Genomic DNA, 17,929 nt, shown 5'->3' on the forward strand with positions numbered 1-17,929 from the left:
GGGAAAACACAATGCAAATAAGCTGACAACCCCAGAAATAATGCTGATTGTTGTATCATGCGCCACAGTACGGGTGTCGTTGCGAAGCCATGCAATCTCGGTCAAGCAGCTGAAATCAGGCTGGAGACCCTGGTGCCCTCAGGGTCGCAGTTGCAACATGTCTCAAGTCAGGGAAAAGCCTCAACGATCAGGTTTCAAGTTTAGATGCGCTCCTAGACGATCACTACAAGCGAACGCATTCCCAGTTGCTGTTGGTCCTCTGTTATGTTCGTGGATGTCAACGGCAACCTGCATTGATCGTCCTCCGATGGGTGCACAGCCGCCGATGCATGACACATGCGGCCCGTGTCAAGGATGCCATTTTTGGCAAGAGAGCACGACGCGGCAGACCTTCCTCGCTGTGCTTGACACGTGACAGTACCGCCAAGATTTCCTCTCGCTGCAAAAATGGAAAGTGCGAAACTGTTGTCCAGATCTACTTCCCTCAACCACAAACCATCTCGCCGGAGCGCATACATTGTTCTACTCAATACAAAAGAGTAGCGTGCAACGATGGCCCCAAAGAAAGCTAAGAAGACTGCCGACAGCATCAACTCGCGCCTGGCGCTTGTGATGAAGTCTGGTAAAGGTGCGACAGCCAGATAGATATCATTTTCGAGCATCCATCCTAACCATTAATACAGTCACTCTCGGTTACAAGTCCACCCTCAAGACCCTCCGATCAGGCAAGGCCAAGCTCGTCATCATCGCCGGCAACACTCCTCCTCTGAGAAAGTCCGAGCTCGAGTACTACTCCATGCTGTCCAAGACCAATGTCCACCACTTCGCAGGCAACAACGTGGGTTCACAACATTCATAAAAAGTCCCTGCGAAGAAGCCTCCCCAATTCGTGGGACTTTCAGGCTTTGGAGGGTTAAATGCTAATACCATATTTCTACAGATTGAACTTGGTACTGCCTGCGGAAAGCTCTACCGATGCTCCACCATGGCTATCCTCGATGCTGGTGACTCCGATATCCTGACTGGATCAACTTCATAAGCCAACACCTGGAGATAGCCGTCGATGTGTGCTGGACTTGGGACAGGACAAAACATGAGATGGTGCATATAGCCCAATAGGCGGCTCTCTGGTCGATGCAATTGATCCTCGACCCTGCCAAATGAAAATGATATGCCCTTTTCCACCAAGACTTGCTTTGATGGTATCGAGCCATCTCCAACCCTAACAGCATGTCGCTGCTGACCGAACCCTGAAGAGTGGTGCAGATTTGGGAAGCGCAAAGTCTAGAACCGTCTCAGTGGTGCTTGACCAAGGGAATGCATCGAGGTTGCGAATTTGCTTGGAGTAGTGTTTCAAGTTTTGTAACTTCCTTACCCACCAACATCTATGATCTCGCGTGGCACATTGGGCGCCAGAGCTGACGTTTTCAAGCACAAGAATCCGGTTCGCACAATTCCTCGTGCAGTGAGCATGTGAGACCTGTCAGTCTACCATCAAAATACATTGGAGAGAGGCGTTCATCGACGGCGTTGCAGAAGTTGATTGAATGCTTGGAGCTATACCACAATTCTTTTCCGACTGTGCCAGAGCACTCAAGCCTCTATTCTACTGAATACTCAAAATCCCACCCGGCGTGTGGACTACTGGCATAGGTACTCTCAACGATACCTCACTTCTTCTTGGCGATAGCCTGCTTCTTCAACTGTTGCTTCCTCTGCCATTCTTCCTCCTTCCGGTAGAAGATACTCCCATCATAGACACCTCGAATATCGTCCTTGCGCATGATGCCATCCTCAGGCCAGATAAGAAGATAAGTAGCAAGCCCTAAAGATGTCAGTCAAATCCTCGAGATGATCATAACCACTTACACTCTAGGAACGTAGCACTCCAACCAAAGAAGTCGAACACCAATTTCTGCCCATTCCACATGCACAACACATCACCAAACGTCAAGCCGCCTTTGTTGCCACGATCATACTTCGCGAAGATGTCTTCAAACTGTTGCGGCTTGAACCGACCTTCAGTGTCGAACGTCATACTGTCGCTGCCGTGCTTGTCCTTGTAGATATTGTCGAGGTAGATGCGGAACAACGGATCAGGCAGCCACCCAGGCAGGGTGAAGTAACTCAGGTTGAAGTTGATGATGAAGGTTGCCAGAGCAGCGAGCAGTGGGTTCCAGCCTATGGAGAGTTAGTCCCGGTTGAGCGTGCGCTGACAATGATACTCACCCCATTTCCTGCAGCCAATGTAGGTATCCTGCGGCCAGATGATACCATCCCCATCTGGATCCCAGTATTCGCAATGTTGCTGGAGGACAGAACGATCTTGGCGTTTCGCGGCGTAGCCATTCTCTGTTGTGCCATTTGGATGTTCTCGCGAGGCTGCTATGGTGGCGCGCGCAGTACCAGCGTCCTGAAGGACATCGTCTTCCGTAGGCTTGAACGGTTTTCGCAGCTCGGTAACAGGCTGTTGCGGGATAGACGTGGCGAACGGCTTCTGGTCGACTTTGAAGTCGCCGGAGGAGGGCTTCGTGACGCTACCGTTCTCGCCGTTCATGATAGTCGCGCTGCTGTGACGAGACATTTCCAGGGCGCAATGGAGTGACTGCTGTGGTAATGTTCTAGGTTATGTTCAGGAAGGCAACAACATTGACGGAAGCCTGTTTGCATTTACCGTCTATAGTATTCGCCCAGATTTCACATGCTCTCGACATTTGCGACTTTCACATGCTCGACAGCTTGTTGATATGCTAGTGACGTTCTTTATCCGTCCTGATAAGTGCAATCAGCTTCGGGTTGTAAGTCCGCGTACTTCCTTCCCGAAGACAACGGCTCTGCTTGCGTTGGCGGCATCGAAGCAGGCATGACCCATGACCAAAGAAGTGCTTGCTGTGCTACAGCATGACCCGATGGAAAGATCGAATTGTCAAGCTGGTCGGCAGGGACTCTCGCAGAAATGCCTAGGATAAAAATCTCGCCCAGCCACTGGGCTCAAACGTGGTTCAAAACATGGGTTTCGATTGGTTAGGGAGTTTGCCGCAACAGGGGCCCAGGAAATGTTATCCGGCTCATTTTGATCCACAGTCAGCGTATGCATCACTCCTCCATGCTGCTTCATGGTAACTACTTGTATGAATTCTTATTGCGACACAATTCCTTCACTCGACGTAGTGCCTACAGCTCTTCGGAGCTTCTGCCTCTGGATTCAAGCTAGTAACAGCGATGTTCCTCCCCGATAGGGTGGCAACACTGTGTGACACGAAGATTCGTCGTACTCGTTGCGCTTTGTCACCGGCTATGTCCTGGATTTGTGGGAGATCACATACCGAGATTACTAACACAGTTTTCACCGGATGATAAAGGACGAGCGCTGCGCATCTGATGGTTACTTCAAGGGATGCGCCACGAGTAGAGGTGCGGTGGCCGATGGAGACAGACGAATAGACGCCTCTCGGCATATCGAATCAAGGCCAAGGCGGCGGGTTCATGTGAATTGAAGGAGGAGGACAAGAGATAATTTTCAAGACTGAAGCATAAGCAATTGTTCTCGATAGCCGATACGGCAGAAGCAGGAAGCGTCAATTGGCTTGCACGTTGATGTATGGTGTTGCTGATGCTGGTACGTCGTGTGAGCGCCTTCCCCTCGTTCGTGGACAGCTCGATTCACTGCTACCGATAAGTCCTGCAGAGTCAGAATGTGTCATAACTTACATCGTGGTAACTAGCCTCAGCGTTCATGTTATTACCTAATTCAGTCAAGACTGACATTGAAGTGAAGTGAATGCCCATGAATTTTCACTGTGTCGACAGGTAAGTATGCGAAGCAATTTTCGAATCTCATATTGCCTCTTTCTCGGAGTAGTTGTGTCGATGCTTGCACGAGTCTTCCACCACTCTGTTCTGTCTGGTATCGACCATACTTGTTGCAATGGCGATAGTGATAGTTGACAAGCCATTCAGTGGCCTAGAAAGGTAATCTGCGCGATTGATACTACCCCACTTCAAAGTGCACAGGAACATCTTGGGATGTGGTTCACCATTCTTCAGAGCCGCACTCGATAGCGGGATGAAAGTACGTTGTTTCGACTGGTGTTCGAGCAACGCACTAACCAGCGCAGGAAAGCACCGAGGGCACGATGTCGCTTCCTGAAGACAAACCAGAGGTTGTCGCTCGATGCCTCATCTACCTTTACACTGGTGTATACCATGCCGACGATATCAAAAATAACATAGCAGGCGAGTTTTCACAGTTCAAACACATCCAAGACCCATACACAAAAGCATCAAGGGAATGGTTGAAAGATTGTGAACTTGCTGTTGAGGTGTACAATCTTGCCGACCGACTGGGCTTGCCTCGTTTACAAGACAAATTGCGGCGGGTATTCCTCGAAGCATTGTGCCTGGTCCGTGAGAGAAAGCCGAGGAACTCGGACGATCCGATGCGCCCATGGGACGCTCAATCTTTGGACAGACTTGTCAAGCTCGTTTACAGCACGAGCCGTACCTCTGATCGAACATTTCGAGACGTGCTTGTACTTCTAGCCATGATCCATCTGCAACAGCACAAGGCATCTCACATGAACATTCTCGAGCAGACACTTGAAGATGTTCCAGAGTTCACCCTCGAGATCGCCACCAGCAAACTTTATCGTACGAATTGTCCGGAGTGTGGGGGCAGAATGGGGTGCTTGCAGCGAAGATGCAAGTGCGGACAGCTTTGGGCATGCGACAACGACGAGTGCAATGTTCTTCGCACACAAAGATCTGTGTGTTTCTCCTGTGCCAAGTCTGGTGTGGTCAAATTTCCATTGAAGAATTAAGAAGGTTCAACTCAGTAGTGACCGGATAGAGGCTAGAGAGACGCACGAAGGTAAGAATGAATCAGGAGTATTGTGTCTAGCTCGCAGGACATGCCAAGTGCGCCAGACAAGCACCGAAAATTGTGAGAGGAGATCAAAATATTGAATGTAGCAAGTTGGTTGCAAACCAGCTGCACTTTCGCATCTCGATATTACTAAACTCAGCAACGCCAAGTCTCAGAACAAGCCCCAGGCCCATCCCGGCAATCAATCTACCTCCTCCTTCTACCTTTCACTCACCCCTTATATCTCATAAATCCTCTCCACCTTACTCGAATAACTCGGCCTCCGCCGTCCATACCTCCTCTCCTCCCCCAACGAGAACCCAGCCATCCTCTCCGCCAACCCTCCATCGCTCCCTTTCCTCCCGCGTCTACTCCCCCCACCTCCACCGCCACCACCGTATCTCGGATAACTCGCACCCGGACTAGCACTCCGCTGCCTCCCGAACCCCCTACTCGAAGTATAAGGTTTCTCGTGGAAATCGGCAGCGCTCACACCGCCGCCACCGCCGTACCGCGTCCTACTCCGACTGGTTCGTCGAGCAGGTGGACTCCGCTGCCGATACGCCCGCGCATTCTCATATGCGGCACGCGTCGGACTTACATTCGGTGCTCCGGCACGACGGCCACGGGCGTGGTCGTGGTCGTGGGATTCACGGCGGCGGCCACGAGTGTGGGTGTTGTAGTCTTCGGGCTCGATGAAGCCGCGGGGTGTGCGGTGGTAGGGGTTTCGGGAGTATGAGTATTCGTTGTCGGCCTGATAGCCGGTTGAGGAGGTGCGGACGAAACCTTCAGAGGTTTTCTTGGTTGAGGAGGAGCGGGAGAAGAGACCCATTGTTGTGTTGTGTTGGGCTGGGTTGGGGTGTTGTGGTTTTGGTTGGTGTTGTTGGTCTGAGGCCTGCTCAGATTCTTGGGTTTCAGATAGATGGGTGTCAAGTATGTGAGCTCCGATGTGGTGCTCTTGGTGTATCCAAAGGTTATGCAAGTCCAGATGCATTGAAGGGGGAGCATATTTGGGTCTTATATACGAGAATCTCCTGAGCAATGACAACGACAGAAGAGCATTCGTTGTCGACATTGTCCGTTGTTGTTGCTGTGTACTGTTGGTGTTGGTGTTGCTAGAAGCCGCTTGAAGACCAGGAGAACTTGGAAGCCAACTGTTGACAATGCATTGTAGTTGTGTTCCTTTGCAAGATTAAATGCCATTACAGTGCAAGCCATGTTCGCATTGTCAAGGAACATTGTGATGGGCGCTAAGAAAAGTTGAGAATGAACGTGTTAATGTATCGTCTTTGTTGTTGACAGTGAGGAGGGCAACGGGTCATTGTAGCCTATGCATCCATCTGATCGGTTCGCGGAACATGATGGTGACGAGAGACGGCAGGATAGAAGAGCTGCGACTTCTGAGGCCATGTACTGAACGCGTGGGAATATGTAAAGTTGCCTTTGATTCTCTAAGTACCGTTTCTGAGCTTTTGTGTATACCGTCCCGAATGACACACATTGATCAAAAACATTCCGAAGCTACCCAAGGTAGTCGTCTTGATTACCGATTCCATAAGCCAATTCAATACCCGGCGACTCCTGTGTCATATCAGAACATCAGACAAACCTCGATCAAGGCGTGCTGTTGATCCTCTTCCTCATAAACTCAAAGAACGCGAACTGACTAGGTTGCGGTCCCATCTCATACACGAATCTCGAACTCAGGTAAGACCCAAAGATAGCTCGCAGATATTTGTCCGGTACCCTCTCTAATATCTTGTCCAATCCGATCTTCGCTTGCAGACTCTGTGGCAGCGCCTCCTTCAACACTGATGTGCGCAGCGGGATATTGGACCATAATTCCTCGTAGTGCTGTAGTTCTTCATCCAGCTTTGTGATTGCCAGACTCAGTGTATCGGACAGAATGGATCGCGGTTGCTTCGTACGTTCAGCCTCACGCCAGATAGCCTCGAACTCGAGTCTTGCGTTTCGCTGGATCGTGGATTGGACTTCTGCGACGTAGGATTTGTAAAACTCTGGTACTGTACCATCTGGTGCGATGCACATGTTCTCGATGAAGCCTTGATCGTCGAATGACAAACTCGCCAATACTTCAAGCGAGGATGAGGTGACGCCACCTTTGTTCGCAGAAGCGTCTTTGTAGAGGATTGTTCCTGCTTTCTCCAAACGAAGCTTGGCGTCCTGTGTAATGAAGAGGTTTGCGCCCTCGACCATGTAAGGGATCGTTGATTTGCCGTTTTGGATTAAGGAGTTGCATGTCTCGAGGTTGATTGATTCAGGACGTCCGCCGCATGGCACGAACAGGTCGTAGAGATGGCCTGGTCGAGCATGGAAAGTGTTTCTGAAGACCATACCATTGTTGACCTTTTCACCATCAGGTAGTGTAATGTTCTTCTCGTCTACGAGCACGCGATAGCCCTGTGGACTAAGTTTCGAAGCGTCGAACTCAGAGATCATGACCCGTTTCTTGGCTAGTCGAACGAGCTCTTCGTGGTTGAGACCATTCGGGTCAACGAGTACTCCAGCACCATCGACGATTGCAACATAGGTTTCGTTCGAGAGTAGAATCTCATTAGAGCCGAGGTCGCCATCTGGCCCACCAGTCTGAATCTTGCGAATCTTGGATGGTTCGATGTTGAGTTTGCGATAGATTCCTAGGACAAACTCTCGTACGGAAAGAGTAGTCATACCATAAGTGTCGTGTGGAATACCACCGAGCTTGGGTGACTTTCCGGTGAAGAAAGACTTCCACCACGGTGCACCTCTAGCTCTGGCATGTTCAGTGGCCCAATTGACGAGACCAGCTGTGTTCTCATCTGGACCCATGAAGAGTATTTCTTCTTGTCCGTGAAGGTCGACGATAGGATCTTTGATACCGGGTGAGATTGGTGGGAGGAGTAGATCCATTATGCTGTCAATGTACTTCTCGAAGGCGACTCTTTCCTTGTCTTGATGGTTGTAGTCTAGCAGGATGACACCTTTGGAGCCGCCTTCTGGGATATCCTTGTTCTTTCGCTGTTGGGTGTTGGCGAGGTTATAGTTTTCGTCGAACTGAGTTCGGGCATTAATGTTGTAGAATTCTCGGTTTCGTGATTTGACAATGCGGATGCCGCCCCGGGCAATGTCTCGGAATCGTAGGTGGAAGCCCCTAAATTCAGACCCGATTACGAGGAACATGCCGTACAGCGGCTGCGGATATTCTGCTGCGGGCAGGAAGTCAGTGCTTGGCTTCAGACGGAAGCTCAACGCCACCTTGGTTGGAGTGTAGAAATTAGTCTTGAGCACTGCCTTGTTGAAGATGAGAAAATACGACATGACCATCTGATCGTGCTGGTTGGCGACGGTCTTGGTGATCATGTCCGAGATTGTGGCTTCGCTCTGTACTTGCTCGACATTAAGTCGGAGGTAGGAAAGGGTTGGAATAAAATCGTCTTGGTCGCCACGTGTTTGGACGTAATGTGTGCTGGCAAAGGACAAATACAGCATCCGAATGAGCTCAGGATACTTGTTGATTATTTCGAGAATGTAGTCGGATGTGAATGTCTCATTCCTGAGTCGCTTCTTGATCTTTGAAAGTAGCTCTGCGTTGCCGGTAGTATCCCCTTTCAGTGCTGCCACGAGAGAAGTGTACTCAGAACCTAACCTGTTGAGGAACTGCTGCACGAATACATGTACACAGTGAGCGTAAATGGACTCTTGCAAGCTCAGGTTTCCGCTCGCAAACTGGGTTTGCAGTTTGTTCTGAGGTATGCAGAAGAGTAGGGAAACCTCCTTGATGATCTGGTGTATAGCAGCCTCGATGGGTGGAGCTCGGGTTGAGACATTCTCAGCTGGCTTGAGATATAGTGAAATGATGTTGACGCCATTGCTGAAGGCTTCGACGTACTTTCTCGAGCTTGTAACGCCATAGTAGTGGTAGAGGTCGGACAGAGCGCTGAAGACTCCCATCGCTGAGCCTTGCCGGTAGGCAATGACGAGTCGCTTTTCCCGCGTGCCTTCCATATCAAACACCTCGATAACAGGACCGGTTCGTGCCACGGCATAGTTCATAATCTCCTGGTAGATCTCTTTCGTCTTCTTGGTAGCTTTTTGTAGAAACCTCCTCTCACCTACCTTCTCGATGTCTGTTTCATTGGGGCTCGCCTGAGGTTGTGCGAACTCGCATTGGTATATGAAGTAGCATCGTAGAGACTCGGTAGGGTTCTCAGGGAGTGCATTTGATGCCCGGAACGACTCGACCCTGTAGCTTCTGGACGGCTTTGAGCCATCAATGTACTTCTCGTCTATCCTCTGCTCGAATCGTGGGCCCTCCAACATAGAGATACCCGGTTTGCTGGTGTCAATGTAGACTGCGTGGTCTGCGGCCTCCTTCTGTAGTCTGATCTCCAGCTTCTTGTCGTCTCTTGCGAACGCCGCCAGCTTAGCTGCATAAAGGGAGAGGATATTACTCGCTATCGCATCGGCTGTCTCGGTTGCGAAGTACATGTCGTCGAAGCCCAGAGCATTGTAGAACCATTCTGTCTCCGAAGCCACGAACTCAGCAGGAAGGAAGCCTTTGTCTTCTATTATGTCCATCACTACAACCGTTAGCTCTATCTTTTTGGTACTGGACATGTATACTTACCATCTTCCATCTGCTGCTTCTTGCCCTCGAACTTGGGCGCCACGTACCCCGAGCCATGATCTGACAGAATCTTGTGTAAAGACTGGTTGGATTGAGAGGCCCCTGGCACTCCCAGTAACGTAGGCTGTGGTGATGGCTGTCTGTTAGGCGTTCGGATGACTTGCTCGACGAGCTTGTTCTGCGGCTTTGAGGTGCCATTGCTGAGCTGTGCTTCCGCCATGATATGTGGTGATCTGGTGTGCTCTACTGCTTCTTGTGTGGGGTGGAAGGTGTTTCTATGCAATCCCGAGTACAAAGAAATGGCAAACAAGCACCGGTTGGGCTGCTCAATTAGGTCCTCTGGCCGTCAGCAAAGCGACCTGGAAGTGAGAAACGACTAGCAGGGCGGTGAGGTGAGCAAGTACAACGGCTGAAACGTGATGCCTTAATCACGGAGCAGTGTGAGGGTGAAAGTGAGGGTCTGAGAGCTTATCGATACTGCTTATCAGCTTGTCTATACATAGCACAGCCCATACTATAAGCTGCGAGGCCCGGTCTTTATGTATGTTTCCTGCTCGTGAAGCAGCGCAATGGATTGAGAATTTTCAAGACACAATTCCACTGTTTTGATCATCGTAGGACAACACGACAAACAAATGCATCATTCTTGCCTCTCCACAGCTTGGTTCCTGGCGCCCACCAATCTTAGTGGGCGCTGGCAAGTCACGTTCAGGGACCGCAGCTGCATGTTCTAGCCAGAAATAGCTTAGGAAAGCATGACCATCGGCCGCACTTAGCCGTCGCTGTCGCCAGTCCACATGGTCTTCTCTCAAGGTAATGATCGTGTGCACTGTTCCGGTGCTGATTCGACCATAAAAGACGCATTGTCATTGCGAAATTTTCTGGAAACACTTGCCATGCATGAAATGCTACCAAAGACGACAAAGACCGATTGTGCTTACCCCCAGGAAACCTGATCTTGACTAGTGCTTCTCCAGGTTTAGGTAATAGTGTCTTAAGCCTCCACATCACGAATGCACGGGAAGAGTACCGAAGTAATGGCCTTATCCATTCAATCGGGTTGAGCAAGTAAGCTAAGAAGAGCCTCGCCAGATCAAAGGAGTAAAAGGAAAGGTCAGGTGAACATAAGAATATCCAATTGCTTTGTGAGAGCGGCCCGCTATCCAAAAACTCGATACTGCGGCCATGTATGTCCAACATTGCTAGCTCATTCCGCAGGTTTCGGCACCCGTGAGCTGGCTTGTTCCAATTCCCGCTCCGCTATGGTGGAAGAACCACTACTTGTTTCCTCAGCATCCTCGTTGTTCCGTCTTTGCTTATTCGGCCCGCCCGCACGGTCCGGAAAATCAGTCGAGTCGGAACGTGTAATGGCCTTGTAAGCCACGTCCTCGTCGATTGAGTCTCCGTGCCGAGGTTGATGGTCAACATGTTCGTCACCCGCCAGAAGCCCACCCCTTTCGCCTTCTGAACCACTATGCGAGTGTTGCGATGCCCCGTCATCCACTTCTGGCTTCTTCTTGATGAAGGTGTCAATGACATAGTACTGAAAGGCGTTCATGATGAGTGGGAATATCAGCATGACGAAAGCAATCTGAAGTGCCGTGTTCCCTTCTGTCCATTTCAAGGCCCAGTCTCCGACAACCACAATCCAAGGGCACAGGTGGAAGATGAAGAAGACACAGACTTTCATGCCGAGGAGACCGATGAAGTACAATATACTCTGCTTCAACCACCAAGTAGCACGTGGAGGATCACCATAGTTGCCGCTCTTTATCGACTCGGGCGGGTTGGCCAAGGGTGTCTTGCTTGCTCCAACAGTCAGAACCTTCAGAATGATCAGCAGTATAGGTATGCCTAGTGTAGTGTCTATGCCTAGATTCAATAGGTAGAATGAGCAAGGGTTTGGTCTCCAGTTGTCGTCTGTCTCAGCGCCCACTGTCTTGGCTGCTGCTTTGGCCAACTGAGCTTCTATCTGGCCGGCTGAGAACATGGACATCAGCAGGTTGGCCAAGTGTAAAAGTACAGTACCGAAGACTTGTTTTGAGGCATCGAATGCCCATATCTTGACTGGTCTCTGAGGTCTTTCCCGCCATCTCTTGTAGACTAGTGATAGCAAAGCAAGGGCTCCCAGCGCGCCTTGCACTAGAATCGCGAAAGGTCCGAGAAGATGGCATTGCCCTGCATCGGCTGGAGAATCATCGTTTTGAGGTGGTTGTGTGCTGTTTCCGGTCGGAATTTGGGTGCTCGCAGCCAACAGAGACGTCGCGGAAAGTGATAGGTCTACTGTAGAGGATAGCAATGTTGATGCGGCAGCCAGCACGGCGCCTGTGGTGGTCGAGGTCATCGGCCGTTAATGCTGAGGTTCACTGGCAGATTTAGGCAGCTGTCACCGATTCATGTTGGTCAATGTGAGGTGGCGGCTTGCTCTTTGTCCTGTCCTTCTCAACAGGGAGAGATTCTGTTACTGATGACCTGCTAAATGCTTGTGATACTGGGAAATATTCAAAGGGCGGCCGTGGTCTTCAAGATGCTCATGTCGATACAGACAAGCAAGATATGAAGTACAACAATGTCGCCTAGCAGGACGCATGCACATCATGGAAGACGAACCGGATTTGGGGCGGCAGGCGGAACCTGCACCGCCGGTCTGGGCTTGGAAGCACGTGTGGCGCGTGGCTTCCTCACCGAGATCCTTTGGCAACTTGCCTGAGGCGCCCATCGAGACATTTCAAGGGCGCTCCAAGCACTATGCTACATGATATCCAGATTATTGTTCTACGTACATTGACAACTTGCAAGCGCATTGTGAGAAAGATTTTGGTTGCAGAAGATTGTCTTGTTCCGGTTGTAGCTTTAGCCATCCGGCATCCTAGCCTTGCCTTTGCCAGAATCACTCGACTGTCTCCTAGCGGTCAATGGCTTCGCTTCGTCATCACTGCTAGCCAGATCATCAAGCTCAAATCCCTCAGCAGTACGTATTCTCTGCTGTTCCACATCCCTCTTGCCGACAACACCCAACCCCTGCCTGTTGGCGATATCTGCTCTGCTAGGATATGGCACATCGCATCTTGGGTCCCTCAGCCGTCTGAAGTATCTCCTATATGAAAACCAGGCGACCAAGATCCCCAACAGGCTTCCGCAAGTCACGTCGTACACATCGTGCCTGTAATCCGCCATTCTACTCAAGGCAACCAGCAGCGCCCCGAGAGAAGGTGTCAAAGCTATCAGCACCCTCGCCAGGTCTGTTCTCGGCCTCAAAACATGCAACTGTCCGCACAACCACAGACTCAGATATCCCAGACCCGAAAAGCTGAAACTGCTATGCCCACTCGGAAAGCTCCTCCATCCGTCCTGAAGCACATGGCCATGCGAAGCTGTGCATACATCAATTGTCAAGATGTCTGTCAAACTTGTACCTGGCGCAGGTTTACACCTCGATATCAGGTCAGGTCGTGGTCGCCCGACCGAGTTCTTAATAATGTCCGTGATCAAGTTTGTTAGTGTGATGCTAATGATGAAGCCTAATATCGTGACATGCGACTTATGGAAGCCCGGCCGGAGAACAAGGGAGTAGACTATGAAGAAGATCAGAGGACAGACACCAGCATAGATAATGTTTTGAAGCGCGCTGACTCGCTCGACGACTGCGAAGGGATAGGCGATGGCCGGGTCGGAGAGGGTAAAGTAGCGCTTAAAGGGGACGATGAGGAGCTTGCTCTACGCAGTGTAATCAGCGTGCTGTTGGACAAATGGATGATGTGCTTCTTACACCAAAATATGCTAGCTGCAGCAGGACGTAGCCCACGTAATCTGCTGCATATGATCTCTGCCAGAAGCGCAAGATCGCCCCTTTCCAGCCTGGCCTGTCCATCGAGTCGAGCAGCACCCGTGCTTGCACCTGAGCGCAGCCGATATTCAAGCTTGCTGTATCATCGTCTCAAGGGCGCAAGAGAGACAAGTCGCGGGTTCTGGTCGTCGTGATCGTGAGGAGTGATGAAGCTGTTCATGCGCACCTTGACTCGAGTTCACCATGAGCAGTCCGCAATCGGTGGAAGATGATTGGCTACCAGTATCAATCATGACCCATCACCGTTTGTGCTGCAGTCGTTCTCTCTTCTTCTCAAACATAACCTTAATGTATCATACATGACTATGTGCAGTGTTATTCGACGGTCTACTTTCTGGTGAGTCTTTGGAGTGAGCACAGAACGGGCCGTGCGCACCATGCCAGCACCCTGAAGTCCTTCGTGAGATCTATGCTCCTCCATCCCCACCATTGTGAGCGGTCGGCCATTCGTCTCGGAAGATTCTTAGCAGGTAGAATCGACAATTGAGACAAAGAGCTTCTCGCAATGGCGCAGCAACCCGTAGATCTGTTCTATGAACAACTTTCAGCACCCTATCCACCTCCACCTCCCCTCTGGAAGCACTTCACCACAACAAACCTCGACCGCCTGAAGGACCTCAAATCACAACCTGCCTTCGACGACACCGAACCTGCTTCCTTACCCTATGAATTACGGGTCCTCCGACCCCCACCGCCTCCCAGAAACGCCGATTCATATACCACCTTCCAAACCCAGCATGCAATCCCACCCGCACCAACACTCCCTCCAGAACATGAAGAGCTCCTCTTCGACCCTACAACTCTCACATCCGCAACCGGCACAGCTAGACCCCATGCGAAACTTCTCTGGCAGCTCATAAAGTCTCTTAACCTGAACTTCCTTGAACTTTACACCGTGATGGCCGACAACCCTGCGGATTGGGAGGAGAAAGTGCGTGATATTGGCATGTTACTGGAGAATATAAATGCAGTATTGAACCTGCTGCGACCTCACCAAGCCAGAGAAGGTGTCAAAACTATGTTACTCAACCGGCTTGAGGCTGGCAGAGAGGAGATGGAACGCTGCGATAAGATGAATACGCAGGTTGAGCAGTTCTTGAGAGATGTGGCAGACGAAGAGAAGATGGATGGCAGAGAAGAACGTGCTGACGGCGTTACGAATGGTGTCAATGGGGTGAATGGTGTGCACAAGCAAGAAGAAGCAGGAACGATGGCAGATATGGGACAGGAGAGGAGGAATTGGGATATGTTAGATGGTTTGGATGGGGATTGAAACTCCTGCACCTGAAAGCCTGCGGCACAATACTTGATGTTTTGACAGATGCATAAGTTGCTACTCAAGAGGGGCACCAGTTTTCAGGCCAGCAGAAGCAGCGCTTTTCGCCAGACAAGTTCGAGAAAGACCGACGCTGCGGCAGGTGCATGGTGCCCCTCGTTGCAACCCATGGAGTCACACTTAGCGCTCGGGTCACCCCTGACCAGGCAAGACTCAGCATCGAGCTAGTTGTACCTGCCATTCACGTCTTCCTTGAGACGGTAGGGGCATTCGGCTCTTCGCGCCCTCTGTATGATGCCAGTGCACTTGCCCTACGACGTCTCGATCAAGGAGGAAGCGGCGCTCGATCGCCCGCACCTTCCTCGTTCCGCACACTTGAGGTCGCACTTGCTTTTTCTTTCTTTCTGTCAAAAGGGCAGGAACTTCACAGTGATAGTGCACTCCATGTCACGGACCCGCACTTGCTGGTCAGTCAACTCTGGAGCCGGTGAGGCAGACACAGTTCGAGGTGGTGGATTATTGTTTGTACGCATCGTCTTTTCCATGCACAAAGGCGCACACGTTGTAGTATGTACCTTCCTCTTCCAAAGTTGCAGGATCGCGCTTACCCTATTGTGCTGCGACTGAGATGGCAAGAGGATTCGGCTGATGGCACCTTCCGCGTCACGGGGTCGCTCTTACCGTTCGCAAAGAGGAGAATCAGAAGGCAGGAGCGGTCTGTGGGTTTCGCTTACCCTTACAGCGTGACGCACTTGCCTGTTACGTTCGCGTTTCAGCGATGCAGGAGCATCGGAATGGGTAATTGTACAGTACCCTCTCCATGCGTGGATAGCATCTTCAGCTGATATGACGGAAGGTGCCATGCCTTATTGAGTGTGTGTTACGCAGGCATCGTGGATGCAACCAACAAGCAGAACATGGTGGGGCGAGGTCAAAAGTGCTCAAAGGTGTTGAAAGGTCTGGAGGTGCCATAATGCAAACGATTGGCATTGCTCGTACTCTGTGCTCAACCTCCCTACAATCTTTGCGAGAATCAAGAAGACCTCCTCACGATAGCCCTCCTCGCCCTCCTCATCCTAACCGCTCTTCTCCTCCCAGCCGCACCTCCACCCCCGACCAGCCCATTCCACGCATCAGCCGTACTCTGATCCCTCGTTCCCAACGCCTCAATCTGAGCTTGAGCATCCCCACACGTAGCGATCGCGGCCTCATCAGCACCACAGATGTTGACCAATTCGTCGCAGATGCGGTTCGTGATGATGTTGGGGTTAAGCGCTTCTTGTTGGTTTGCGGCGATGGCGGGGTCGTTGGATTGGAAGGTGAATTCATCGGCTGGGATGGGTGTTAGTAAGGGGTGATTGGAAGGGAGAAAGGAGGAGGAAGGGTGCACGACTTACCTGGGCGGTTGGCTCGGCCTCCTTCGAAGCTCATTGTTGGGTCGCAGGAGCCGAAGTCTCCGGCGCCGGCGCCGGTGGCTGCGCCGTTGCTCGCATCGGCGGAGTCGGCGGCGTTGTTGTTGCCGGTATCGTTACCAGCGTTGTTGCCCATGTCGTTGCCAGCGTCGGCTCCGTCGTTGCCGGCATTGTTGCCCATGTCTTTACCAGCATTAGCCATACCACTACCAACGTCGTTACCCATGTTGTTACCAGCATTGTTGCCGTCCTGGGCATCGGCGCCGGCGTTGTCATTGTTGTTGTTGTTGTTGTCCGAGGCATCGTTGTTGCCAGAATCATTAGCCCCAGCGCCTTTGTTGGCCGAGTTGTCCATTCCAGAATCGCCATTCTGATCAGCGTTGTTATTGCCCTTGGCCATGTCGCCATTACTAGCATTACTGACATTATTGTCGTTCGCCATATCGGCATTGCCGGCATTGTCACCAGCATCGTTGCCGTTATCAGCGTTGTTCATGTTCTGGGCTCCATTGGCGTCGTTCCTGCCGGCATCTCCAGCATTGTTGTTGCCCATGCCCTCATTCTCACCACCAGCATTGCCGTTGTCTTCGGACTGTTTATTGCCACTGCCTGCAGTAGCATTGTTCGCCATGCCAGCGTCATTGGCACTGTTGCTGTTAGCGGCATCGGCTTTCCCCGAGTCTCCGTTCTGCTTGCTGGCGCCGTCGCTCTTCCCGGCATCTTGGTTGCCAGTAGCGGCAGAAGCATCGTTCGCACTCCCGCCATTACAAATTGCTCCTTGGTCGTTTGCGTTAGCCTTGCTATTAGCGTTCGCATTATCTTCAGCATTGCCCTTGTCTGCATTGCCACTTTTGGCGTTGCTGTCGTTCGCATTGCTGTCCTTGGCGTTGCTGTTCATGGCATTGCTGTCGTTAGCGTTGCCGCCCATGGCGTTGCTGTCCATAGAGCCGCTATCGTTGGCACTGGTGTTGGCATTGGCATCCGCGGCATCCGCAGCATCTGCACTGTCAGCAGCACCATCAGCTTGCTGGCTCGCCGCTGCTCCGGCATTTCCAGCAGCACCTTGAGTGTTAAAGCTTGTAAACCCGTTCTCAGTAAGCAAATCTGCAATAGATTTGCCTTCCGCATCCAAAGGCGCGGCCACCGTCGACTCCGACAGGGCGTTCGCTACATCAGCACCTTCGACAGCAGGATCAACTAGTGGAGTGATACTGCATACATTAGTATTGGTCCCGGTAATTCTCAGCTAGGCACTCACCCCCTCAACAGTGGATTCTCCGGCAACGTAGGATCATCACAGACGGTAGGGACATCCTGTGCAGACGGGTTGAAGTTCTTCTCAGCAGCAACCATTCCAATTGCAGCAGCGATAGCGTCGTCGCCTTCACCTAGTTCAGACAAAATCTGGTCACCGCGCTTGAGTTTGTCGCATGCATCGGCGCCACCGAGGAGGTCGCTGATGGCTGCGCCAGCGATAGTGGCTGCGTCTCCTGGGTTGCCGCCCTGGACCTGCTGGATGGCATCGATGGGTACGTTCTCTTGGCCGAAACGAGCGTAGGCTGGTATGAATGCAGACGCAAGGAAAGTGAGTAAAGGCGCTTGCTTCATATTGCTTTTGATGAAGGAGTTGTGATTGAACTGAAGATGAGTGAGAGTCTAGCTCCTAGCGATAGCAACCGACCCGCGGCAAAGAAAGACTGAATAGAAGGTGGTTGAAGGATGAAGAATACCCTCAAGGAGCTGAGACCCCGACCTTATATGCATCTTCTCGCGCCTGTCCAGGACGGATGTGAAGGACTCCAAGACCTGGAAACAGGGCCTCAGTATCAGCGGCTTTGAAGCGTGTCAATAGATGACACTATGGCACACCTCAGAGTGCAGCCATGTCGATGTTGACACGACT

General features: G+C 51.4%; 8 protein-coding genes across 8 annotated transcripts; 2 read left to right on the forward strand and 6 right to left on the reverse strand.

The window, feature by feature from the left end:
- Positions 1-552: 552 nt before the first annotated feature.
- Positions 553-1,039, forward strand: RPL30 (60S ribosomal protein L30; the record flags this gene model as incomplete). The annotated part of the gene is made up of 3 exons (XM_064869374.1): positions 553-628; positions 684-838; positions 941-1,039. 3 exons carry the CDS (start codon positions 553-555, stop codon positions 1,037-1,039), a joined length of 330 nt encoding a protein of 109 aa, XP_064734871.1.
- A 631-nt stretch (positions 1,040-1,670) lies between these two features.
- Positions 1,671-2,557, reverse strand: PMZ80_000925 (uncharacterized protein; the record flags this gene model as incomplete). The annotated part of the gene is made up of 3 exons (XM_064869375.1): positions 1,671-1,825; positions 1,870-2,181; positions 2,230-2,557. 3 exons carry the CDS (start codon positions 2,555-2,557, stop codon positions 1,671-1,673), a joined length of 795 nt encoding a protein of 264 aa, XP_064734872.1.
- A 2,545-nt stretch (positions 2,558-5,102) lies between these two features.
- On the reverse strand, positions 5,103-5,696 carry PMZ80_000926 (uncharacterized protein; the record flags this gene model as incomplete). The annotated part of the gene is made up of 1 exon (XM_064869376.1): positions 5,103-5,696. The coding sequence occupies one exon, from the start codon at positions 5,694-5,696 to the stop codon at positions 5,103-5,105; it is 594 nt and encodes a 197-aa protein (XP_064734873.1).
- Positions 5,697-6,478: 782 nt separating this feature from the next.
- On the reverse strand, positions 6,479-9,711 carry GDH2 (NAD-dependent glutamate dehydrogenase; the record flags this gene model as incomplete). Its single annotated transcript, XM_064869377.1, has 2 exons — positions 6,479-9,444; positions 9,492-9,711. The coding sequence occupies 2 exons, from the start codon at positions 9,709-9,711 to the stop codon at positions 6,479-6,481; spliced, it is 3,186 nt and encodes a 1,061-aa protein (XP_064734874.1).
- A 987-nt stretch (positions 9,712-10,698) lies between these two features.
- On the reverse strand, positions 10,699-11,835 carry PMZ80_000928 (uncharacterized protein; the record flags this gene model as incomplete). Its single annotated transcript, XM_064869378.1, has 1 exon — positions 10,699-11,835. The coding sequence occupies one exon, from the start codon at positions 11,833-11,835 to the stop codon at positions 10,699-10,701; it is 1,137 nt and encodes a 378-aa protein (XP_064734875.1).
- A 509-nt stretch (positions 11,836-12,344) lies between these two features.
- On the reverse strand, positions 12,345-13,362 carry PMZ80_000929 (uncharacterized protein; the record flags this gene model as incomplete). Its single annotated transcript, XM_064869379.1, has 2 exons — positions 12,345-13,208; positions 13,261-13,362. The coding sequence occupies 2 exons, from the start codon at positions 13,360-13,362 to the stop codon at positions 12,345-12,347; spliced, it is 966 nt and encodes a 321-aa protein (XP_064734876.1).
- Positions 13,363-13,843: 481 nt separating this feature from the next.
- MED7 (Mediator of RNA polymerase II transcription subunit 7) lies at positions 13,844-14,611 on the forward strand (the record flags this gene model as incomplete). Its single annotated transcript, XM_064869380.1, has 1 exon — positions 13,844-14,611. The coding sequence occupies one exon, from the start codon at positions 13,844-13,846 to the stop codon at positions 14,609-14,611; it is 768 nt and encodes a 255-aa protein (XP_064734877.1).
- A 1,036-nt stretch (positions 14,612-15,647) lies between these two features.
- PMZ80_000931 (uncharacterized protein) lies at positions 15,648-17,634 on the reverse strand (the record flags this gene model as incomplete). Its single annotated transcript, XM_064869381.1, has 3 exons — positions 15,648-15,946; positions 16,012-17,237; positions 17,285-17,634. 3 exons carry the CDS (start codon positions 17,632-17,634, stop codon positions 15,648-15,650), a joined length of 1,875 nt encoding a protein of 624 aa, XP_064734878.1.
- Positions 17,635-17,929: the final 295 nt, after the last annotated feature.

This window comes from Knufia obscura (genome assembly GCF_036327395.1).
Source record: "Knufia obscura strain CCFEE 5817 isolate CBS 148926 chromosome Unknown scaffold_1, whole genome shotgun sequence".
Classification (NCBI taxonomy): domain Eukaryota; kingdom Fungi; phylum Ascomycota; class Eurotiomycetes; order Chaetothyriales; family Trichomeriaceae; genus Knufia; species Knufia obscura.